Consider the following 27,269-nt stretch of genomic DNA (forward strand, 5'->3'; position numbering starts at 1 on the left):
GCCTTTTGGTTCTCCAGTTTATCGGCATCATTTCTAATTGAATGTGGTAAGACTGGAGAGCTTTGCTCTGATCCATTGACCTGTGGGACCACATGGACTGCTGCATTTGCTATTTAGCATGCAAGTAGCACTGCACGTTAACTTAATTGGGTTGTTACCTCATTCCAAGTTAGTCTTGTTCTTGCTCATCAATCTTAATCTCGACATTTAATTAGGGTTAGAGTGGCTTCACAGTGATGCATTGTCCATTGTTACAGATTTAGTTAATTCATAATTTCTGAAAGATAACTAATTTCGAGTTTATGGATCTGTTCTTACTGTGTTCCACATGGCACAGCATGGTGCCACACTTACTAATAGAAGATAATAATATTTGTAAAACTAGCCCACTCTTCTGCCATTTTACCCAATTGTCCAAAAACTAAATGAATTCCTTAGGAAAATTTATATTTCCTCCAACTTTATTTTTTTTTAACCATGAATTTAAATGGTATTTGAACATTAGACAATAAAAAATATAAAATGATATTGCTATTGTTTTAACATGTCTTTTGTTTAAGGATATGACATCGAATAGGAGCAGTCACTGGTTATTTGACATTCCTCTGGCATTCATTAAAAATTTTCGCTGATATGATCAAAACATAAAGTCCTGGAGGAACGGGTGATAGGGTGCAGAGAAGATTTACGAGGATGTTGCCACGACCCGAGGGGCTGAACTATAGGGAGAGGTTGAGCAGGCCAGGTGTGAAGGAGGATGAGGGCCTGAGCTTATAGAGGTATACAAAATCATTAAAGGAATAGATCAGGTAAATGCACTGAGTCTCTTGCCCAGAATAGGGGAATCAAGAACCAGAGGACATAGGTTGAAGGTGAGTGGGGAATGATTTAATAACAACCTTAGGGGTAACTTTTTGTGCACAAAGGGTGGTGGGTGTATAGAACGAGCCGCTGGACGCGGTAGTTGAGGCAGGTACTATTGCAAAATTTAAGAAACATTTAGACAGGTACATGGAGAGGTTAGGTTTATCTGGATACGGGCCAAACGCAGGCAGGTGAGACTAATGTAGATGGGACATGGTGGTCGGTGTGGGCAAGTTGTGCTAAAGGGCTCATATACACACACTGGATGACTCTGACTAACTCAGTGGGCCAGTCAGTATCTGCTGAGGGAATGGGCAGATGACAGATATCCGCAGATACTGACTGGCCCCATTCATACCCGAAACATCGCCTGTCAATTCCATCCATTCCACACCTCCTGCACTTTGTGTTTTGCTCAAGATTCCAGCATCTGCAGTTTCTTGTATCTCCTTGTGGCTGTTTTTATAGAAACATAGACAATAGGTGCAGGAGGAGGCCATTCGGCCCTTCGAGCCAGCACCGCCATTCATTGTGATCATGGCTGATCATCCACAATCAGTAACCTGTGCCCAACTTCTCCCCATATCCCTTGATTCCACTGGCCCCCAGAGCTCTATCTAACTCTATCTTAAATTCATCCAGTGATTTGGCCTCCACTGCCCTCTGTGGCAGAGAATTCCACAAATTCACAACTCTCTGGGTGAAAAAGTTCCTTCTCACCTCAGTTTTAAATGGCCTCCCCTTTATTCTAAGACTGTGGCCTCTGGTTCTGGACTCGCCCAACATTGGGAACATTTTTCCTGCATCTAGCTTGTCCAGTCCTTTTATAATTAGCGCAGCGGTAGAGTTGCTGCTTTACAGCGAATGCAGCGCCGGAGACTCAGGTTCGATCCTGACTACGGGTGCTGCACTGTAAGGAGTTTGTACGTTCTCCCCGTGACCTGCGTGGGTTTTCTCCGAGAGCTTCGGTTTCCTCCCACACTCCAAAGACGTACAGGTATGTAGGTTAATTGGCTGGGTAAATGTGAAAATTGTCCCTAGTGGGTGTAGGATAGTGTTAATGTGCGGGGATCACTAGGCGGCACGGACTTGGAGGGCCGAAAAGGCCTGTTTCCGGCTGTATATATATGATATGATATGATAATTTTATATGTCTCTATAAGATCCCCTCTCATCCTTCTAAACTCCAGTGAATACAAGCCTAGTCTTTTCAATCTTTTCTCATATGACAGTGCCGCCATCCCAGGGATCAATTTTGTGAACCTACGCTGCACTGCCTCAATTACAAGGGTGTCCTTCCTCAAATTAGGAGACCAAAACTGTACACAATACTCCAGATGTGGTCTTACCAGGGCCCTATACAACTGCAGAAGAACCTCTTTACTCCTATACTGAAATCCTCTCGTTATGAAGGGTTGGCTTCAGTTTAAAATTATTCCCCGTTTCCTAAATTTTGGACTCACCGATAGCACAAATTTTTGACATCCTGATTTAACCCCCAAGTATAAATAATTTTGTTGCGCAGCTCCCAGTTGCAGAGAATTCCAAAGACTCGGGACCCTCAAAGAAATGCCAACTCGTCGCTATCTGAAAAGGCTGACTTTATATCCTGAAACTTTGCCCTCTTTTTCTAGATTCCCCAAGGAAGGGAAGCATTCCCTCAGCATCTTTTTTATCAAGCTCCCTCAGAATCTTGAATATTTCAACAATTTAAGGGCCTGTCCCAGCTACTCGATTTTTAAGGCGACTGCCGGCGACTGTCACAGTTAGCAGATCGCCAAATTTTTCTTTCACCCTACGACAATGACCACGACAATGCCGAGTCAGGTCGATACAAGTTACTTTTTTTGTGAAACTAGCACCTGGCTAAGAGATTACAGTGTCTTCGGAAACATCGCAAAATTCCCACGCTTACCTGACCGTCAAACTGTTGCCTCCAATCTACCTGTCAAATGACCTGACGGTAAATAAATTGGTTAAACAAAACTATCTTCTGGTATCTTCAAATGCCTTTTCTTAATTTAATATTACGTGCTTCTAAATGCATCTGCGACAACCTAGCAAACTTGGGGGCAGCATGCGACACCGCCCGCAATAAGCTACGATACCTGGCGACAAGCCAGCTGTCGCCGTGAAATTTCTATCAGGAAATCTTTTCCGTGACGCGCCGAGATCCGCTACGATTCATTGAAGACTCCTCACGATCATGCCCGCGACACCCCGGCGAACGTTCGGCGACAGCCTAGTCGCCTGCAGTCGCCTTAAAATCGCCTAAGTGGGACAGGCAGTGAAGAAAGCCAATGGAATGTTGGCCTTCGTAACAAGAGGAGTTGAGTATAGGAGCAAAGAGGTCCTTCTACAGTTGTACCGGGCCCTGGTGAGACCGCACCTGGAGTACTGTGTGCAGTTTTGGTCTCCAAATTTGAGGAAGGATATTCTTGCTATGGAGGGTGTGCAGCATAGGTTCACTAGGTTAATTCCCGGAATGGCGGGACTGTCGTATGTTGAAAGGCTGGAGCGATTGGGCTTGTATACACTGGAATTTAGAAGGATGAGGGGGGATCTTATTGAAACATATAAGATAATTAGGGGATTGGACACATTAGAGGCAGGAAACATGTTCCCAATGTTGGGGGAGTCCAGAACAAGGGGCCACAGTTTAAGAATAAGTGGTAGGCCATTTAGAACGGAGATGAGGAAGAACTTTTTCAGTCAGAGAGTGGTGAAGGTGTGGAATTCTCTGCCTCAGAAGGCAGTGGAGGCCAGTTCGTTGGATGCTTTCAAGAGAGAGCTGGATAGAGTTCTTAAGGATAGCGGAGTGAGGGGGTATGGGGAGAAGGCAGGAACGGGGTACTGATTGAGAGTGATCAGCCATGATCGCATTGAATGGCGGTGCTGGCTCGAAGGGCTGAATGGCCTACTCCTGCACCTATTGACTATAGGCCCTTTATTATGTTTCCCTAAAAATACTTCCTACTCTTCTCAACTCCAAGGAGTAGATGCATAAAGGGCACAACCTCTCAAAAACAACCTAATTATTCCAAGGTAGAATGCTGGAGTAACTCAGCGGGTCAGGCAGCATATCTCGGGAGAGAAGGAATGGGTGACGTTTCGGGTCGAGACCCTTCTTCAGACTGATGTCAGGGGAGGGGGCGGGACAAAGATAGGATGTAGTAGGAGACAGAAAGACTAATGGGAGAACTGGGAAGGGGGAGGGGAAAGAGGGGGACAGAGGAACTATCTGAAGTTAGAGAAGTCATTCCAAGGATCAATTTACCAAATTGAATTAAAGCCATTTACAATGCAAGTACATTGCTCCTTAAATAAAGACAAATTGTACACACTACACTCGGTGTGCTATATCACCAATGTTTTGTAATAATTCCCTTATTTAATTTTCCATCTATTTTGCAACAAGAGCCAGCATTCCATTTAGCTTCCTCATTAATTGCTGTAGGTGTAAGCTGACTTTGTATTGTAAATAATTTTGACCATAATACGCACAGTTCTTTCATCTAAGTCATTAGTAGATTGAGCCTCAGCACTGAGCTGTGTGTCATCTCACTCATTACAGCTTGTCAACCTGAAAATGACCCATCCATCCCTCCATTCTATTTTCTGGTGGTTACCCAATCCTCTAACTGTGCTAATATATGGCTCCACTACCTTGCATAACTGGATTATGTAGTGTATCATAATCATGGGGTATTCTGAACTGTTCTACAACCAAGGAATGCTTCTTTTAGCGACTATTTTGAAGTAGATAGTGCAGTAGGCAAATGTTTGGAAACAACAGTTAGATGATGACCTGATTTTAACGATGATGGCTGAGAACAAATAATAGTCGAGATACTGGCGAAAACTCCTCAGTCTTTCCCATATTTGACCATTGGTAATGTAATCTATTAGTTAAGTAATCTAGTGGTTAAAATGACGTATTGAAATGTGAAATTTAAATGTTAACATTCAGATGACCAAGAGAGTATAATTCCTCCTGCCAACAGCATAACCAAAATGTTAATGTGTACAGTCACAAATCATAATTTATACTTCTGCTTCTTTGCACATGTCTGAAGAGAGCACATTCATGTTAAAAAATAAGCTCAAAATACCATGATTTTGTTTTTCCTTATTCGCTGACTTTTTTGAAGTATAAAAGGCAGCTGCCTTCATGGAATATTTTCTTCTCAAGGCTATCTTGGGGAATAAAACTATGATGCTCCAATCATCATAACTATTAAAGGATTTTTAAAATTATTATGAAGAAACTTTGATTCTATTGGTTATCCGGGCAATAAGATGAGGGAGCAGCTCTTAACTCAAAATGCCAGTCATGTTTCTGTAATGTATGGCACTGGAACAAAATCATGTTCCGTGAAGAGACACAAAGACTTAGTTTACAAATCTTGGAAGCTATTTAATGAATAATAAGTGAAATGCTTGTTGCACGTAGGTTCATCAGGAAAGGTTTGGGTTGGTAGAGGGCTTTGCTGTAAATAATGAATTGTGAAATGCAACCAGGCTTGTAGAAAATAACTAACTATTTGAGGGATGGTGCATGAAGAAAGCTGTAATTTTGACAGGTGGCAAGGTGTCATGTCATCAGCTCTTCTGAAGTCTTATATCTCATACTCATTGATTAATGGCTCTAATTAAGGAATTAAATCAAGCATGTGAAGACAGGGGATCGCTCTCGGTCCTTGTTTGATGGTTTTCTCTTCCAGGTGCACAGCTCATCCATCTAAATATCACTGCTTTTTCATTTATTATAGCTGGATGATACCAAACATGAACTACAGGGGATTCAGGCTGATTTGAACACTGCTAACCACATTACACAATTAATCTGATGAATAAGTGCTTTCTAAAACATGGTCTGTGCAATAATTTTGGGAATTAACTTCCTTATGTTATCCACATAATTTCTAAGACCAGCCCAGTTGGAAACAAGTATTCTTATTCTCTCGCAGCCATTCATTCCTCAGTAACAAGATTTGAAAATTATATCTCATCTTTGTTGAATCTAAAATAAATCAAAGTGCAGAAATAATTCATGCAAAGGGAACAAATAATCACTGAAAATGATCTGCTGGAAAACATGATCTTCTAAAGTCAGTGAGGAAAAGAGCACATTTTGAGAATGGGGGAAAGGGATTTCAAAAAATCCTATTAAATGTGGTTGAATTAATGATTTCAGTGCAGTATGTTTGTTCTGTAAGTGAAGCCACACAAACTGCCTACTAACAAGACTCCAAGTCAGGCATTACATTGCACTGCTAAATAAGTCCCCAGAGAGGGTAAGCAGCTGCTTTTGGCCTGCATTATAATGCTTTATTATTGAATCCCCTATTGGTTTTGGGGCTGGGGTTGTCAGAGAGAGCCACCGCCTGGAATCTCTGGTCTATTGAATGGAATTTTAAGTTATTTAAAATCTTTCACAAAATTCCCCGTGAATGCTCTGCTGCACACACACAAAACACCTGAACACGTATTTAGATTAGTATGCTTCAGTTTGCCTAACTTAAATAAACAAAAACCAAAATATGGTCTTTGGCATGAGAATTGCAATAAAACTGTCAACTGTCTTTGTCTCGCCTCAAATAATGTTTGATATTCTATAAGTGAAAAGGATTTTAAATTTATAAACATTGTCTATTGTCTATTGGATCTACCTAACTGCATTCATATATTATTGCATGCTTTTTCAGCATCTACAAAACAAAAATGTATTTCTGATGAGTTCTTGCATGACCATATGTGGTATTAGTCAGTGTGAGGTATTGCTAGCGAGCTCATTGCTTTCAAAAATCAAAGTTAAATGGTTCATCTATCATCAGAATTTGTGGCTGGGAGACTTGTCTGAACATCAGTATGATTTATGGTTTGAATTGGAGGAGTCAACCATGCATGTTTCTTAGTTTATCGTTTTATGCTGTCTTCAATTAAATGTCTATAAACACGGTGATGGCTTTACGACATTGTCCATCAATAAAGACCATCCGGTTTTTGCATGAGAATATGTAATTTTCAGGAAAATATTGCCCTTCTGACTTCTGATAAAGTAGATTTTACATATGGTTTGTATTATATAGAGACTTAAAAGCTGGTCTCATCATACTTTGATTTCAGTCTTCCAGTATAATTAGGTCAGTAGCCAGCATAATAATTTTATTTATACTTAATGTGCTGTGCCTTTATCCTGTATCTAAGGACATTTGTGAAATACATTTTTAACCTATTAAGGCCTGGATCTTTGATTTATGTGTGTTTGCATGCACCCATTAGGCAAAAGCTGAAGCTTATGGAGTGAGTTAGTTTGTCTGAATTTTCCAAAAGGATTTAACTTTTTAAAATATTATCAACCTGTAAATGCGTGGTGTAATGGATACATATGATGATAAATATTTTGCAATGACCATCTAAAATCCATTTTCATGTTTTTAGCAAAGGAAATGCATATTACAAAACTGCATGGTTTCATTTTCTGCAGGGATGTTGAATCATATCACTTTCCTTGTCCACGTTTATAAATCTGTGGCATTCGTGATAGCATCACGTGGTACAGGATCACTCTATGTGCAGCTGTGTCAAAATATGACTACCAGCGATTGCTCAACCTTTGTGGTTGTGGCATACACTTGGTAGGATATTTCAAAGCATTTTCAGGATAGCATGTACTTGATTTGTTTACTGTTTTAGTATGTTGTTAATGATTTAAATATGATTTGCAAGAAGAAAATGGGTATGAGCATGTGTAATGACACAAGATTAATGATAATGTGCAATGTTATGAGACGACTGCATTATTTATTTAAGAGAATCTACCAAGGATTGGGAAAGAGGTGAAATTTAGTGGGGAACAGAGTGAAGGCGAGATTATTGAAAGTATGAGAGTATGGATTTGTGACATTGTTACCAGAAAATATAATCTCTAGCTGGTGAATTGTGTCCATTCTCCTCTGTTTTTTTAACTGAAAATATTTAAGGCTCCATGAGTTGTTTCTGAATTTTAATAGTCCAATTTAACATACCAAACAGAAGCCAGAGCTATGCCTAATATGAGTTGTTTCTTTACAGTAAATTTAAAAAATGAATTTCCCCGGGGTTTCCTGTTTGCTGCCACCATAACTTTGGCCCATACTCTGTTATGGAAGGATGTTAATCCAATGAACACAGTAGACTAATTCCTAGAATGGATATGTGCTCTTATCCAGGATGGTCCAGTGAGGCTTGTATCTGCTGGAGTGTTGAAGTGTGATTTAGGACTTGATTGATACATATTGGATTCTGAGAAACCTTAACGAGGTGAATAGTTCAGTTTAGTTTTGTTTATTGTCACTTATGAAAAGCCTGTGTAGCGTGCTATCGAGCCATTTACAGCGTATAGATACATGGTAAGGGTATAATGTTTAGTGGAAGGTAAAGCCAGAAAAGTCCGATCACGATAGTCCGAGGGTCACCAAAGAGGTACGTGGTAGCTCAGGACTGTTCTCTGATTGTGGTAGGATGATTCAGTTGCCTGTTGAGAGGATATTGAGAGGATGCATCTGCTTGTGGGAGGATTTAGACCCAGGGATCACTTATTAAAATTAGGCATTGTCTCATCTATGACCGAGATGAAATAATTTTGTATGCTTTAAGGGTTCCTGATATACAAGTTGAGGTTACAATCAGATCAACTAAGGTTTATATTAAATGGTGGAGCAAGTTTAAAGAGGCCAAGTCATCTATTCCTGTTCCTAGTTCATGTTTGTACGTATGATCATTTGCCTGCATAAAGCTCGAGATTCTTTCGTTGTAACAGATTCCAGGACCCATGTTTGAGCCTTTTGACATAATTGCCAGATTTTAGAGTACTTGCAAGTTTTGTCAATGCCAATAGACAAGGTGATACTTAACCACTTGCACAACATCCACAGCTTTAAAATCGGTAAAGATTAAAATTATAGTGTACAGTTAAAGATATATAAAATTAAGATGACTTCTTTACATTATATACAGAATATTGCAAATGTTGAAATTGTTTTACTTTAATTTGGGCAATGAATCAAATGAGTACAAATTGAATTTTTGTTATTATATATCAGTGACTCTAATATTTTTTCACGCATGGTATTTGAAACTCATGGTGACTAATGGGTTACTCATAATGACTCACAGTGCATTTGGGTATTTGTTTTCTGTGTACACGTTCTCCTCTTCCTTTTATATATGTTCTTCCTATCGCTTCACTCTTTATCAGACTGCCATATTCCAGGCCAAGGGCCTCGATGCTGTTGACTCCAACAACATCAGATTGACTGACACCCTCGCGGACTCTCCTGTGTCCTACTGCTCCCCCTTGTTCCAGAGAACTTCAGTAATGGTACCTCCAGGCCCTACTGCCATTCTCCCAATTCCAACCATCCCACGTTTCCCAACCCCATCTTTGCACTATCCCTCCAACCCATCCCCCCCTCCCCTCACCCCCCCCCCCCCCCCAACCCCCTCCCTTCTCAGCTCCTCCTCTCTGCCATTCTTTATAGGTGCGAAAGGTTATTTTGGACAAAATTCAGCTAATTGACTCAAGCATACATTTCTTCCAATCCTATTTCAAAGCAAGGACAGTAGAAAACCAGAATTTAAAGAGAAATGAAAATCAAATCAATGAAAATGTGTTGAAAAATCAGAATATATATTGAAATACTCAGTAGGTCAGGCAGCAGTTACGGAAAAGAAACAACATTTTATTACAGGAATACATTCTTGCTAAAAACGGTGGGACAGAAATTTGTCCTCAGTCACATATTCTAAATGTACAAAATAATACTTTATGCATACTTATTATCTGTTTCTGAAATTCTCATTAAAATGGTGGAACTGAATTTAGGCATATTTTGCCACATTGCATGCTTAGAAGATGTGGTGGAAGTTCAATTTCTACCCTTTAACTCAGCCAGAAAATGCCAATGCCTTGGGATTTTTTTTTTTTTTTGATAAATGCAAGACATTTATTTTGAGATTATGAAGATCATTAACATAAAGTTGCTAGCAATGTAATTGTATCTCAGACTTCACGACAGTAAGTAAAACACAATCAATGATATGTTGGAAATTGGTGAAAAATTGGGCTATACTATGCCAAGACTGAAGTTGTAAGGAGCAAGTTGCTGCCTACTTACTCCTGAACCCTGTTTCAATCCTAAGCTTTTTCTAACTGATGTCTTTTGTGTTGAATCTAACCGAATGATGCGTCTGCTCTTATAATTGAGCCATAGTAATTTCACCAATTTTCCATTTTCAATGTGTCAGCTATTCTTCTCAGTTCTTTACATTTTTGCCTCATGTTGTGAAGCCCAAAGTGACATTTTTTCACACTGATAAACTGAATGGGTATCTACAACATGAATTGAGCCCCTATCTAGCAAATAGAAAATAGCTATAAATTTATATCAACAGAGACATTGCCAATTCCCTACTGGGTGTCAAATGAACTGAAATTTTATTTGTGATTGGGTCGAGGCCATGACTTAACCATCTCACACTGATTGAATGAACTGTTAGGGGAAGGAGGAATGGAGTTGCCAACAGTTCCCTATCAAACCAATTGGAAGGATGCTTGCTTTTGGACAACTTGGTTCTCTCTTCCCTCCCTTTTGCCACCAAACTATTTAATCGTAGAATTGTCTCTTCTACATGAAAGTTTGTAATTCACTGTTATCCACATAATTTTCTTGACCTGAAACCTGATCCACCAGGATAGAATCATAATGTAGGAAAATAACTGCAGATGCTGGTACAAATCGAAGGTATCACAAAATGCTGGAGTAACTCAGCAGGTCAGGCAGCATCTCAGGAGAGAGGGAATGGGTGACGTTTCGGGTCGAGACCCTTCTTCAGACTGGATAGAATCATAGTTTGGTGCTGAGCTGAATGACTCCAATATACATTTTTTTCTGAAGTAATCAAACATTCAGAAACACCTACAACTTTGCAGTTAGTAGTAAGAATTGCCAGATTGCTGCTGACCAGAATGAATTGAAGCCTATCCCAAGGTGATCTGCCTCCTCTTTCTCTTCCTCCCGTTTTCCAAATCATTTATATAAATGGAAATACGGCCCTAAAAAGTCTTGTTATATAACTACACACATCCCACCTAACTGAGAAACTACGCAATTTAAATTCCCTTTGGCACTATCGTGTCTTAATCTTCACTTTAAGTCTCTATGTAGTGTATTATCAAGTGCCTGCTAAAAATCTTCCCTTTTAAATTTTCTTTGGCCCAGATTTTATTGTCATAGGGCATCTAATTGCATCTGCTATTAGTTATAAAGTCCTTGGATTTTTATGTTTTATCATTTTTTTAATGTGGCAAGTTCCTGTGAGTATGAGCAGATAACGTCGCGACAAGGGAATGTGGCCATCCGGAACCTGTATTAACAGGCCAGCAACTGTGCATCACTTAACCCACTCAGATTTGAAGAATTGTGAAATTCTGAAAAAGAAGTGAAAGTCTGTGTGGGTGAATTCCTTGTCAAATCAGGTGCAGTTGGAAGGCAACATGACAGAAAGAAACATCGAGTGCCAGAGAAAGAGACAACGGAAGGTTTGGAAAACATATGTAGAATTTGTCATTTTAAAATCAACAGCAACATTTAAAACCACAAGAAATGAGTGCTCACCCTTGTAAGAGTTTATTTTCAGTACCAGATAGGTTAACGACCTCTCGATATTATCATGGCATTAAACATTGTTTTTGAATTGGCATTGGTACCGTTATATTGAATACAGTTCATATTTGCCACACAAATAGCTGATTGAATAATGAACCAGATATGAAATATGTTTTTATAAAGCTAACAAAACAATTTTGAAATCGGCTTCTAGCAATTCACCTTTAACACCATTAGTTTCATTGTTACATAAAGGGAAAATTTTGGACCTTAATCACTTACATGTATGTCTGGACACAAAATGCTGGAGTAACTCAGCGGGTCAGGCGGCATCTCAGGAGAGAAGGAATGGGTGACATTTGTCTGTATGTCTAGCTCTTTTGCTGTCCATGCCAAAGGTTGCTTGAATTGTAACACTGAAGATAGATAAAATGCTGGAGTTAACTCAGCGTGTCAGGCAGCATCTCTGGATAGAAGGAATGGGCGATGTTTCGGGTCGAGACCCTTCTTCAAATCTTAACGTCCTTCCGAACTCCTTCAGGTCTCGACCCAAAATGTCACTCATTCCTTCTCTCCAGCGAGGCTGCCTGACCCGCTGAGTTATTCCAGCATTTAGTATCTATCTTCGGTTTAAACCAGCATCTGCAGTTCCTTCCTGCACGTGAATTGTCATACTCTTCTGTTGGCCAAGAATGAAGGAAATACTGTAGCCCTGAAACTCATCAGCAGCAATAAACAAGCAGGGTAGGAATACAGTCAGAAGTCTTGAGAAGCAGGTCATGTATTATATTTTCATATTATTATTTCATATTTCAGATACAGCGCGGAAACAGGCCTTTTCGGCCCACCAAGTCCGCGCCGCCCAGCGATCCTCGCACACGAACACTATTAACACTATCCTACACACACTAGGGAAAATTTTTACATTTACCCAGCCACTTAACCTACATACCTGTACGTCTTTGGAGTGTGGGAGGAAACCGAAGATCTCGGAGAAAACCCACGCAGGTCACGGGGAGAACGTACAAGTACAGCATCCGTAGTCAGGATCGAACCTGAGTCTCCGGCGCTGCATTCGCTGTAAAGCAGCAACTCTACCGCTGCGCTACCGTGCCGTGAGATGAATTGAAAGATACTGTGAGCTGTGATATGAAAGCTTATGGGGTTGTGAAATGAGAATTATGTGTGAAGTAGATGGATAACTAGCCACTATATATCTTTTGCTACATTAAAATGGCGTGGAACTTATTACATTTCGACTTGGTAATACGATTATTGCAAAGTTGCTCGATGAATAAGGCTATTTATAAAGAACCAATTGTTCAAATGTTAAAATCCTTGAGCTATTAATCAACAGTAAATATGTTTTCGTATTTGTAAATTTAGTATGATATTTGTCAATAAGTCGTGAAATAACCTAATTTTGACCATACAACAGCTGTTGTTGTTACTGGTTTCTATTTTCATAATTAGCTTATGTTTGAAATTAGTTTAGTTCTAGCAATACAATATTTTTGTCATATTCAGGCAGCATCTCGGGAGAGAAGGAATGGGTGACGTTTCGGGTCGAGACCCTTCTTCAGTCTGAAGAAAGGTCTCGACCCGAAACGTCACCCATTCCTTCTCTCCTGAGATGCTGACTGACCTGCTGAGTTACTCCAGCATTTTGTGAATAAATCGATTTGCACCAGCATCTGCAGTTATTTTCTTATACATTTTTGCCATATTGATTATTATAGCAAGGGTTCTATGCTAAGTTATTTTTTAAACATTAATATAGAGAACGTTTGTCAGTTCCTCTTCCTGGTCATTATTTGACTATTGTTGGAATAGGCAACTTTGCCCAGATTTGTGAATCTTGTCAAGGGGAGAACATCTTAACAAGTAAAACATTTATTTCCTAACTGAAGGTTCAGAACAAGACACTGAAAGATCAAATGAAGCGACTTGAACAGCAACATAGTGAAACGGTGGAGGAGAATGGACGTTTGCAAGCCCGACTCGAAGCTTGGGTGATCACTGCACAGAGTGAACATGAGATACTATCAAAAGAGGTATTTTATTGAATTGTTTAATAAACATTCAAATAAATCTATCCAAAGACTTTTTTTCCATTTTCAATTTATAACTCTGCAGGTGTTTTGTAAGGAAGATATTATCCATAAACTACGAATGAAGCAATTAAGTCAAGATGAAAAATGCAATGCAGCAGAAGAAAAGGCAAGATTTCTCTTTTATTGTTTCTATGTTTATGTTAATACAGGTCTCATCTAGATAACTTTAATAGTTTGTTATTTTCTGGAAAAAAACCCATAATATAAGATGATAATATAAGATGCAGCAAACCATAATTATATTTTAAACTTATTTTAATGCTAAACATGCTAACATATATCTTCTAATCAATTTCATCAAGGTGTAATGTGATATTTTTCCAGAGCCAACATTCTTCACTTATTCATGAGAAAGTCTTGATATCTGGAGAAAACGATTATCATCATAATACTTTTAGGTAAATAAATTCAGAAGCCTTGTGAGAGCAGGAATGGAGATTGTGGTCAAGTTCATTGAGTGGATTAGTAAAAGTTATAGGGCACTAACTGTAGCAATATTTCCAGTAAATTAATATTGGTGTTGTTGTTACTTGTTTCTATTTTCATAATTAGCTTAAGTTTGAAATTAGTTTAGTTCTAGCAATACAATATTTTTGTCATATTGATTATTATAGCAAGGGTCCTATACTAAGTTGTTTTTTAAACATTAATATAGAGAATGTTTGTCAATGCTGTTAGCACACCATTCTTCATTACTTACCTTCCCACAATCTCCAGCGATTTCTATTCATACCTTATATGTTTAGATTAACTTTGCCAAAATATATATCTTCCACTACAGCCCTCTGTCTTCTATGACTAAGCCAGTTCCAAATCATGGGCCAAGTTATTGTGAATGCCATACATCTTAATCTTCTGGATTAGTCTACCAAAAGGGACCTTATCAAAAGCCTTACTAAAATCCATCGATACAAAATCCACCGACCTACCTTCATCCATCTCCTTTGTCAGCTTCTCAAAAATCTCAATCAAGTTAGTGAGACACAACCTGCCACGTACACAGTTGTGCTGACTAACCCCATTAGTCCATTTTCTTCCAAATGGCAGTAAATCCTATCTCGAAGAATTCCCTCCAATAGATTCCCGACTATAGGCTCGCCGGCCTATAGCTCCCTGGATTCTCTCTACTTCCTTTCTCAAACTTAATCTTCTCTCTGTATAAGAAAATAACTGCAGATGCTGGTATAAATCGATTTATTCACAAAATGCTGGAGTAACTCAGCAGGTCAGGCACCATCTCGGGAGAGAAGGAATGGGTGACGTTTCGGGTCGAGACCCTTCTTCATATTGATGGACATAGCAAGAAGACAATGATAATGAAGAAACACCATCCTTTATTACTGCAGTCACAGCTGAAGAAGGGTCTCGACCCGAAACGTCACCCATTCCTTCTCTCCCGAGATGCTGCCTGACCTGCTGAGTTACTCCAGCATTTTGTGAATAAATTAATCTTCTCTCTTGCAGGATAATGTAATGTACATCATGAGGGCGAGATGAGAGGAGATAGAAATAGCTGCATGTCCTTCCCACCTCTAAGGAGATAATATTTGCCATCATCCAGTGGTCAATCGAAGATTCTTATGTCCAGTGATGAGGTTAAAATATGGAAAATCATGGGGCCTTCATTCTTCTGTGCTGCCCTCATCTTATCTCCATCTCATTCCACACATTCTTCTGATTTAGAAGCTATATAAACATGAACTCTTACGATCTCCAACCTCACCCAACCCCAATGCTTCCCCTTGTGCTTGTACCCTTCTCCTTTCAGGGATCCAAGCACAGCATGCTGGCCGGAGTAGATAAACAACAGGTTCCATCGCAAGAAGACAATGATAATGAAGAAACACCGTCCTTTATTACTGCAGTCATAGCTGCTAGTTCAGATACCAACACAGCATCATTTTGCAGATAACTTTGAGGCACCATCTGCACATTATTAGTCATGATGTACGCAGAATGTGACATTGCAAACGAGTGGCCTGTTGCTGGACAGGAGTCAAATATGGTACAAGACCCAGCTACCTGCATGGAAAGGTCATAAACTATGACAGAGGACTTGGACCAGAATTTCACCAGGGCAGGCTACAGGAAAGCTTGATGCATTGGCCAGGCCTGTTTGAAAACCCGCATTTATTGTCCAGCAGTGCAGAGGACCAGCCTTGCATCCATCTTTCCACAGACCTTGGGTACATCTTTCCCTGTGGAAGGTGGTAGGCAATTGCTTTTGCATGCTTCTAACAGCATTTCGTAGCTTCCTTTGCAGCACCGGTATAGCCACTTACAGTCTAGAGGCTTCCATTCTTCCACGCATCGTCAGACAGCTGCCCACATTAGTACATACACTTGTGTGTTCTTGCTGGATGTTACAACAGGGTGGCACAGCAGTAGAGCTATTGCGCCACAGCACCAAATACTCAGACTTGATCCTGCACTGTGATGGGGTTTTTTACGTGGAGTTTGCATGTTCTCCCTGTAATTGTATGGATTTCCTCTGGGTGCTCCGGTTTGCAATAGGGAATATTAGTGACCTCCATCATGAAACACATGCCTACCCTGCAGTCAGATACATAGACATACATCACCACATTGTTCCCCACAGCCAGCAGTAGTTTAGTTTATTGTCACGTGTACCAAGCTACAGTGAAAAGCTTTTGTTGCGTGCTAACCATACAGCGGAAAGACAATACGTGATTATAATCGAGCCATTCACTGTACAGATGCATGATTAGGGAATAACGTTTCGTGCAAGATAAAGCCAGTAAAGTCCGATCAAAGATAGTAGTACTATTTGTACTTCTCCTAGTTTGCAACCGTGGTTGGGCCAGTTAAAAGATATTGAAAATGAAGATAACCTTCACATATCTTTTATTTTTCAACTGTGGAATTGCCTGCTGATTTTTTTACCCACCCTCGCATCTTTCCTCACCTCCTCTTCCATTTACTCCTCCCTTTCTTGTATCTTCGCCTGCTTCATGTCACCTTGTTCAATTTTCCTCCCCTTTTATGTTCAAACTCTTAATTTGCCTGCCAGTTTTCAATGTCCCTCTGCATTTCCAACAAACTAAACAATAGAACAGAACAGCAACGAAACAGGCCCTTCAACCCACTATAGAAACATAGAAAATAGGTGCAGGAGTAGGCCATTCGGCCCTTCGAGCCTGCACCGCCATTCAATATGATCATGGCTGATCATCCAACTCAGTATCCTGTACCTGCCTTCTTTCCATACCCCCTGATCCCTTTAGCCACAAGGGCCACATATAACTCCCTCTTAAATATAGCCAATGAACTGGCCTCAACTACCTTCTGTGTGCATCACATTGATACAGTTACTCTCCATTGCATGATCCATATGCCTACATGTCCTGCATACCCATGAGGGTGGGGGAATACGTGGGATTCCAGTTGGAGCACCCGAGAGGAAGGGGAGGGGGTTGGGTGGGGTTAGTGAGAGATTAGTAACTTACAGCCCAATGGTAAGAGGACTGAATTCTCAAATTTGAGGTAAATTTTAACTAAAGAACTTGATTTCTTGCCTTTGATACTCAATGTCCTGACCAATGAAGGCAAGCATACCTTATGCCTTCTTTACCACTCTATCCACTTGCATTGCCACTATCAGGGACCTATGGAGTTGGACCCCAAGATCCCTCTACAGATCAATGCTGCAAAGGGTGAACTGAATACTTTCCAGTGCATTCAATCTCCCAAAGTAGCGCACCTCGCATCTGCTTGCATTAAGCTCCATCTGCCATTTCTCTGCCCATATCTGCCTATATTCCGCTGTATTCATTGACAGTGTTCCTCACTGTTCACAACTGCACCAATTTTGGTGTTGTCTGTAAACATACCAATCAACCCATCTACATTTATGTTCAAGTTATTTATATAAATATCGCAAGCAATAGAGGTCCCAGCACAGATTCCTGTGGAACACCACTGATCACACACCTCCATCCAAATTAAAACCTTCCACTGCTATCCTCTGTCTTCTATGAGTCAGCCAGTTTTGAATCCCATCGACCAAATCACCTTGGATCCCATGCATCTTAATCTTCTAGATCAGACACTTCCTGCAGATATTAGCAGCATTTCTACAAAACTGCTAATACAACCAAAGCATCAGCCAATGGAAATCAGTCTATAACTAACCCTGAAAGTAAGTTATAATTTCTATAATTTATACTGGTGATGGGTCATTCCTGCTCAGAAGGTTAGTTAACTCGAATGTGAAACTTCAAAATAACATTAATACTTTATGTTGATTAACATCATCATATGCCACCTCAATGTGCTTGCAGAGGATGTTAATTATCTGTTTACTGATCACCTTGCCAATATTGTCCAGTGTGTTTTGCAACATATGTGCACACATGCATCGGATGCAATCTTGCAACGTAAATGAAACATGCAATGTATAAAATGACTCAAGCGACAAATTAGTATTTCATCCTTGTTCTTCTTTGCCATTGACATAACAGCATCTTAGAGTTTTTCCTATATTCAACTAACAAGTGGCTCTTCCAAGTCATTTTCACCATTGTTCAGGATAGAGTGAGAAAGAACTAAAAACAAAGATTATTTAGAAACAATGATGTTGCCAGAAAGTTGGGGGCAAGTGTGACTGGCATGCGTGTGAATGTACAAACTGTTTTAAAGCATTTTTTTAAAAAGATAGCAGCTTTAATTATCAAAGAAGTGTTCAACATCACAGCTATTATACAACTTTTTTTTGCTGAGGTAGGACTTGTAATTTAATTGAAGATGGAATCGGGCCTTTTCAATAGTGTTTGCAGGGTTCATAAGGTATCAGCAGCTTCTTATACATAATGTCTGATATTCCTTTCTATTGAAGTCAGTAGAAAATATAATTGGGCACAATTTAAAACAGGCTGCCAGTTTTCTTTGAATTAATTTTGTGCTATCGGCAAAAGACCAATTTTTTCCCTAATATTCTTCGTTGTGCCACTTTCAGAAGAGATAGGAAGGAGAATAAAAGATGGGCTGCAGAAATTGTGTTAATTACATGGAAACTGATTCTTTGTGGATACAGTTAAGCACAATAAGAAAATTGAGTCTGTGCTGGACATGGTGGTGCAGTGGTTAAGTTATCTGACCAGCAATTCAGATGTCTCAACCTATAAAAAAGGGACCTAAGTATAAATCTCATCTTAATAGCTGTGGAATTTAAATTTGATTATTTAAATCTATGTAATAATAGACCAAGTGGACCCGTTGGGCACATTCCTCATAGAGAGGGGAACAGGGAATGGGAGAGGGTGTGACTGAGGAGCCCTGGACTCAAAGCCTCTCCTGTATTGGTGTAGCACCCTCAACCCGCCCACTCAATCCCCCTTATCCCCACCCTCCTCCCCCCACTGACCCATTCCTTCCACCCTACTCCACACCCACTTGCCCCTCCCCTGCCCCCACCCCCACTCCCCCAGCTGTTCCTCCACCCCATTCCCCCCTCCCCACCCCTATTCCCCCCTCCCCCTCCTGACCCCAACCTCCCTCCCTTCTTCCCCACCCCCATTCTCCCCTGCCCCCCACCCCCACTGTTCCCCCACCCCCACCTCCCCCTCCCCATTCTCCACCACCCCCACTCTCCCCGACCCCCATCCCCACTCTCCCCCTCCTCCCTCCACCCTCCCCTCAACCCACTCGGCCACCACGCCCACTCCCCTTCGTGGAGCCGTTGGCTGCGAACGGCACTTACCGGTGCCCGTGCTTTCAATGCTGACTGCCGTCGTGCGAGTCTCTGCCGGGGCGGGGCCGGGTGAGGGAAGAGGCGAGGGGAGAGGGGAGGGGGGAGGCGAGGGGAGAGGGAACGACTGAGTGTGGGTGGGTGGCGGCCATCTTGCTTTGGCGAGTGAGGAGCAAATGAAGTTGAACGTGGAGTATTGTGGCGTCACACGCTGAGGAGTTTCAGGAAATGGGCTGGAAAGTGAATATTTAAACTTTAATATGTTTGTAGCTTTAAAAATGTAGCTTCAATTTGAATGAGAGTTGTTAGAGATTATGCCTAGGATAATGGTGAGTAACATGGTGCAAAAATTGTGGTGCTATGGTGTACCGTTTTGGCTGTGCGAAGCACCAAAGTTATGGTGTGCACAATCACACATACTAGACCACGTGGGCCCATTGGGCCCATTCGTCGTAGAGGGGGGACCGGGATGGGGAGAGGGTGTGACTGAGGAGCCCTGGACCCAAAGCCTCTCCTATATTGGTGCAGCACCCTCCACCCCCCACACAATCCCCCTTATCCCCCACCCTCCTCCCCCCCACTGACCCACTGCATCCCCCCTACGCACCCCCACTTGCCCCTCCCCTGCTCCCATCCCTACTCCCCCAGCCCTGTCTCCACCCCCATTCCCCCCTCCCCATCCCTATTCCCCCATCCCCCACTCTTCCTGCCCGCACTGCACTCTCCCCCCCACCCCAATCTTCCCTCCTCCCCACCCCCACTCTTCCCCCACCCTCTCCTCCCCCCACCCTCCCCCTCCTCCCACACCACCCTCCCTTCCCCCACTCTCTCTTCCCCCCACCCCCCCATTCTCTCCTCCCCAGCCCCATTCTTACTCTCCCCCACCCCCCCTTTCCCCACCAGCCCCTCTCTCCTCCCCCACCCTCCGCCTCCCCACTCTCTCCTCCCCCCACCCTCACCCCCATCCTACTCCCGCCCACCCACTCGCCCCCCCATGCCCACTCTCCTCCGTGGAGCCGTTGGTGGCGAAAGCTACTTACTGAACGTGCAGGGCGGAGGAGGGAGCGCTGGACTACTCGAGACGGGCAGCGCGGCGGCGGCCTAGCCGAGCTGGGATTACTCATGGCGGTTGTGGGAGAGAGGGGAGAGAGAAGCAAGGGGAGAGAGGTGAGAGAGGAGAGGAGAGGGGAGCCCCTGATTGCGGGCGGACGGCTCTGCTAACGCCCTCCATCTTGTTTGTGCCAGTGAAGAGCGATATATATAGATAGATAGATGCAGAAATTTAAATTAAAAAGTCAGAACTTAAAATAAATACAGTTTTGGTAATGGTGACCATGAAACCATTGGATTGTCATGAAAACCAAAGAAGAAAATGTGCAGCTGTTACCTGGTCTTTCAGACACAACCTGGAAACAGGCCCTTTGGCCCATCGAGTCTGTGCCGACCAATTGTCACCCATACACTAGTTCTATCCACACATGAGGGACAATTTACACAATTTAACCTGCAAACCTGCAGACCTTTGCAATGTGGGAGAAAACCAGAGCACCTGGGAAAACCAACAGGGTCAACATGCAAACCATGTACAGACAGCGCCCCTAGTCAGGGTCAAATTCGAGTCTTCAGTGCTGTAAGGCAACAGCTCTACCGTTGAGCCACTGTGCCACCCAACAGTGGTCTGCCTTGTTTGTGAATCCTATGACTAATGTTAAGTGTAATTAGGGATGGACAATAATTACTGCTGCGGCTGGTGATGTTCACATTCGTTGCGTGAAAGAAATCATCACAATCTCAGAACATTACTGCTGGAGTTCCTTCGGGCAGTCTGGTGTACTCAGCCATTACCAATTTCTTCATCAGTGACTTCCTTTGCTAAATGATTTCATTTTATTCTAATCTCCTTAGAAAATGAAGCAGTCATTGATTTCATCTTTGATGAGATCTTCATCATCGACATTCTGGGGGTTATTACCGATTAGAAACTCAACTGGACTAGCCACGTAAATGTAATAACTGTAAGACCCAGTCAGAGGCTGGGTATCCTGAGGCAAGTGGTTCAATTGTTGATGCTCAAAGCCTTTACATATCTACGATGCATTACTTGGCAGTGTCGGAGAATATGTTCTGCTTCCTGCAGGAGTGGTCTCTCCGTTTATATATTTATCTGGTATACACTTACTATTATGATGAGAAATGTTTTTTTATCACAAAACGTAACAGTACATCAGAGTGAACTAATTTTCAGTCATTGAAAACGTTGTTAAAAATAGAACGGCTTGTGTTACATTTGTGTGTAGTTGTCAGTGAATTAGAAAAGCCATTTAAGCTCTTCAATCATTGCCCTTGAGCCCAAAAAATTGAGCCTTCTCAGATGTCTTTCAATGAGTGTAATTGGCAGAATTTTCCCCTGCCTATTAATTTGACTTTGGTGTGTTGCCAATTTTATGGGATGGGCTGGTTTCAATGTGATTTTTTTCCAAACTAACAAGAAAAATTCTCAAAAGAAAATTGCGTAGCACATAATTTGTATTGACATTTAAAAAAGATTTCTGCATTGCTTTTGTTAATATGGGGCAAGTTGCTCACCAAAATATTAGTTCAAGCTGATGTAAGCTCTGGAACTCCACAGTTCAGTCTAAGTACTGGCTGTGACATAGGGGCAATTAGATTATTATTCAAGGTTTTACAGTTAAGACCAAAACTAAGCTGCTTCTACCTTTTCAAAAGTCTCATGTCAGTTATTTGTTTAATTGAAATGATATTACTTCATTTGAAACAGAGCAGTTGAACTACTTAGGTGTTCTCTTGAAAGACATAATTTGTGTTACTTAGAACACTAAAACAATGTTAAGTTTGATAGAATACAAGGCAGCCCAGAGTAACACAAGATTCCCGAGTACAGTTTGTGAACCGATTTTTATTTTCCTTAAATCAGAAATGAACAATCCCAAAGAGGTTCAATTAACGCAAACATTTATTTATTGTCTTCCAGGTTAGTTATTATGTACAAGTGTACAATGTCCCACATCTAATGGCTAGTTTTGATGGCTTTAAAGTATCAAGTACCTTGTTATTTGAGGTATTTAAAGGTGTCAAGAGAAATGGTTTGTCTTATTAATTTATTCCCATTGTGAGCTAGCACCTAAATTCTTGAAGACAATATATTTGTAGGCTTATCGCAGGGAGGTTAAGATGTAACCTGTTTGTTTGGACTGGTTGCTTTTTCAATTAACTAGCTGCTATTTCATACCCCCAGAAGATATTTGCACCTCTGTAATCTTCCTGTCTTGGAAAATGCTCTAAATATTCCTGGGTGAATTATGCATAAAATCTAATTTCTTCTGTAACCCAGGGAGACCCTGTATGCAGTTTTGTCATCCCAAAAAGGCCATGCGGGTATTTATGCTTAATAAGCCATTCGCCCTGAACTATTGATTCCGTTGTCGTGCTGAATTAGATCTTTGCGTTTTGCCGTTTTGAGTTGATGTGATTTGGTACATCTACCACTTGTAATGAAACAGCTCTTTGAAATTTATTTTAGATCCAGCATCAAGAAAAGTTGCTCAAACGACTGCATCAGAAGTATTTGACTGCAGTTAATGTAGTTGAAAATCAACAACAGATGATTCATTCTCTGGAACAGGATCTTCAAACTGCCATGATTGCTGAAAAAGAAATGGCTACTGGGGTAAAACAATAATGTTTCTGAATACAGGGATTATAGCTTAGTTATGAAACTGCTCTTTATTAATAAGAGCATTTGCAAATACATACCATAATTGCAATTATTTGAAAGTAATGGGGTCAGAAACAAAACTATAAGGAGAATATATTTCTTAAATATGTTTTCAATTTAGATTTTGTAAAGAGGGATCTTTCGATTCTTGTCAATGGAAGTGACTGTAATGGAATTTTATTAGTCGGTGATGATGAAGGTGGAATTGTTTCAAATGCTTTAATTTATTGTCCAGATTTACTTCTGAGACACAGGTTGAACAATGATTTTCTGGCAAGTGAAGGCCCCCCCCCCCACTTCCTCCCCCCGAAAATCCAGACAAAATTTCGAGAGCAGGGCTGATTAGTTTTAAGACAATTTCGATCAGGAGCTAGAGAACCATTTAAAAGTTACCTAAGAAATTGGCAAGGAGAAAAAAAGCTGCCTTGAAAAACATGTTTCTGTGTAGCCTCCCTGCAGTAATAAGACACCATTGTCTCTGAATAACACAGCTGCTCCTTTCACTGTTGGAGGCTATTGACATTGATAAATGAATGAATGAATAGGTTTATTGGCTAAGTATGTGCATATACAAGGAATGTGCCTTGGTACTCTGCTCACAAATGACAACACAAACATACAGTTAACAATTTAGAATAAAGCATAAACACATTAAAACAATAAGGATACAACATTACGGTCTAAACATGTGGGTGAAACTAAACCAGAGCAAAAAAGAGACTACAGACGTTGGTTATTGAGTAGAACTACTACTCGTGGAAAAAAAGCTGTTTTTATGTCTGGCTGTGGCTGCTTTCACAGTCCGGAGTCGCCTTCCAGAGGGAATCTTGACACGTGCAATACTTTGCCCTATCAAATAATGTAACGTGCAGCCCTTGGTATATTTAGATTGCAGTAACAAAAATAATCTTATAGTTATTAAAAAGGCCTTTATTTTTGATAATCCTACGGGAAAAATAACTTTGTTATTGCAAGTTTGAAACTTTCTAGCCCCTAACCCCCAGCTTCCGCCTTGACACAATTGGTTTTGTAACACATTTTATAACGAGGTCTCCTAAGAATGCAACCATTGAGTTACGCCAGAATCACCTGTACGTTGGAGGTTTTCAGTGTTAGTGAACTCACCTCCCCGTAAGTTAGACCTTTCATATCCTTGCCACTAAGGATGTAAGTGAAGGACGTTTTTTAAACAACAATCCAGCACCTTTAAGTTTGTCCCTGTGCTTACCTACAACTCCATCTTATTTTGCAATTTGTTGCGATGGAAATTGAATTTTTGACCTCCAGGTTGGCAGTTTGGTACCAATTCACAGGCTCACATTGAGAACAATGTACATTTTTTCCAGTCTATTCACACGTGTATACACTGCTTTCCAGACACGAAACCCCTTTAGAAAAATAATATATAATAAGTATATATGTTCAGCTAAAACTAATTATGGATTAAAAATTTACTCCAAGTTCTAAGTAAATCAGGGCATAAAGCAGGCATGATGATTTGAACTTAAGTGTATATTTTCATCTTTCTTTTTTTATGTGTGATTTTTGACAAAGTTCATGATATATTGCATGCAAGAATGCCATTTCTTTTGCCACAGTTTGATATCCATGGTAGCTTGTAAATTATTTTTATGGTGAAAGTTGACTATTTTTCTTCATATAGGTGGCTGAGTGTGAAGGCACGATTAAACATTTGGAAATGGAATTATCTTCATTACATTCAGCACAAAATTTGGACAATACGACCATTAACCAGAAGAAGCAGATTATTCATGAGATACAGCAGGGAAGTAATTTACTGACGCAGAAATTGAAAGATGCCCTTTGCAAGGTGTAATGATATTTAGTAATTATTTATATTACATTAATTATATCTATATCAATGTTAAAATAGAATGTCGCATGCGTTTTTTTTACCCTGACAACAGACCTTAGTTTCCAACAATGACATTTTCTGATACTCTTATCTACCATCTTATGCCATTGTTAACTTTTAATTACACATTTCCTATCCAATTTTGCAGCGCTAACTATCATTAATCTCCTTGATCGCGAATCTCACAAGACCAGCTGTTGTTTCTCTGCTATATCTTCAACAGAACCTGTACAGTAAACCTTATTCACCAACACAAATGGTATTTTCATCACATTTTTGGTCAAGTTTACAATGCTAGTATTGGCATTGTATTCTGTTTTCTGAAAAGGAACTCAAAACATTTTCTGAACTGAACATCTTGCATCATTCCTCCTGGTCAATAATTTCTAATGGTTCAAAATTTGCATGGAGTTGTGAATGGCTCCTATTTTCTGCTGATCTCTGTTACATCATTTATCAATCGTTGTCAGGGCCTTTAGACACATCGGCCATTTTGCAGAGAGACTGGATGAAGATATATGTAGGAAAGAACTGCAGATGCTGGTCTAAATCGAAGATAGACACAAAATGCTGGAGTAACTCAGTGGGACAGGCAGCATCTCTGGAGAGAAGGAATGGGTGACGTTTGGGCTTGAGACCCTTCTTCAGACTGACAAAAGGTCTTGACCCGAAACGTCACCCATTCCTTCTCCCCAGAGATGCTGCCTGTAATAAAGTGCTTAAGTACACGTTAAGATACAACGCATCATTTTATTGAAGCACTTACACATTGGACCTGCAGTACATTACAGCTCCGAGCTGCTACATCTACTGCCTGACGTAGGCGAGTTCTTAATATTATAAAGCTCGTACTAGGTGGGACTACTACTAACAAGCACTACGATTGGCTAGCATGCAATAGCCCATCTGCACTGCCTGTCCGGCTGAGTTACTCCAGCATTTTGTGTCTATCTTCGAAGATATATGTAGTTTAGTTTAGTTTAGGGATACAGTGCGGAAACAGGCCCTTCGACCCATCTAGTCCGCACCGATCAGCGATCCCCGCACATTAACACCACCCTGCACACATTAGGGACAATTTTACATTTTATATTAAGCCAATTAACCCTCAAACCTGTACATTTTGGAGTGTGGGAGGAAACTGAAGATCTCGATGAAAACCCACGCAGGTCACGAGGAGAACATATAAACTCTGTACTGACAAGCACTGGGTCTCTGGCGCTGTAAGGCAGTATCTCTGGCGCTGTAAGGCAGTATCTCTACAGTAAGCCACCTTGCCGCCCTGCAATATCTCTGCAAACATCCGAAATAACATTTGATAGTTAGCCTAATCTGACTTAGTCAGCTGTCAAAATATCGTAAATATTTCTGGCTCTGAGAGACACATTAGAAGCCTTGTTTAAAAACTATTCAGACTATTAAAATTGACTTTAATAGTTTCAATTTATATTTCCTGTTCTCATGCCTTCATTATTGTCTTTACTTTACACCACAATCTCTGCAAAACCTGGACGGTACTTCGATATACCTTTCCCAAGTTCTGAGTGGTCTGAAAAATGCATTGTTCCCAATTTGTCAGCATGTAGCAGCACTATGCAGGCAGCAGACCTGCTGGAAGTCTTTTAACTTCTGCTTCTGGTAAATTCTGATCAATCATTTTTTTCTGAATTGAAAATATCACAGCACAAATTTTAAAAAGTATTCATACTTCAAAAGGAACACATACCTTGATGTACGTTTTGTGTTCTGTAAAGCTCTTGAAATGTTTTCAAAATGAAAGTTATGAAAATCTGTGAATCATGGCCCCTGATGAAGCTACTCCTTCAATGGTGATTGCAGTTTATTACTATGTGTGGACGGTGCATTTGCTTTTCGACAAAAAGGTGCCAGTACACATTCTGCTCCTTGCTGTTGGTGTCTATCTATGGGAGATCGTCATCCTTTAAGCTGTTTAACAATCTGACCGCCTATTTAATGCATTTTATTTTTTAAACTTCAGTCATCTTTTTGTAATATTTAAAATCGTAAACATTCAAAAATTTAGATGTTTAACTTTTTAGAGGAGCCAGTATGCGTAGTTTTCTTATTCCTTATCGTATAAAATAAGAAAGCCACAAATAAATGGTTGTAGTGAGGTTGAGGGATATGCTAGCGAAGTATGGGTTCTCATTCAGATGAGAATGTATAAGCCATGATTAGTAAGATTGCAAATAACACTAAAGTGGGTGGTATTATATATTTAAAATGGTTGTCAAAAATTGGAGCAGGATCGTGATCGTTTGAGCAGGTGGCCTGAGGAATGGTTGATGGAATTTAATTC

The 27,269-nt window shown here is 40.6% G+C and overlaps 1 protein-coding gene across 1 annotated transcript in view; it reads left to right on the forward strand.

Annotated features, from left to right (window-relative positions):
- Window positions 1-27,269, forward strand: part of LOC144593221 (uncharacterized) — a 303,417-nt gene that overhangs the window by 97,086 nt on the left and 179,062 nt on the right. Inside the window, exons 5-8 of the mRNA XM_078398723.1 lie at window positions 13,427-13,570; window positions 13,653-13,736; window positions 22,879-23,025; window positions 24,737-24,904. Of these exons, the coding sequence (XP_078254849.1) occupies window positions 13,427-13,570; window positions 13,653-13,736; window positions 22,879-23,025; window positions 24,737-24,904 (543 nt within the window). The remainder of the gene's footprint in view (window positions 1-13,426; window positions 13,571-13,652; window positions 13,737-22,878; window positions 23,026-24,736; window positions 24,905-27,269) is intronic.

Source organism: Rhinoraja longicauda, chromosome 4 (assembly GCF_053455715.1).
Source record: "Rhinoraja longicauda isolate Sanriku21f chromosome 4, sRhiLon1.1, whole genome shotgun sequence".
Lineage (NCBI taxonomy): Eukaryota > Metazoa > Chordata > Chondrichthyes > Rajiformes > Arhynchobatidae > Rhinoraja > Rhinoraja longicauda.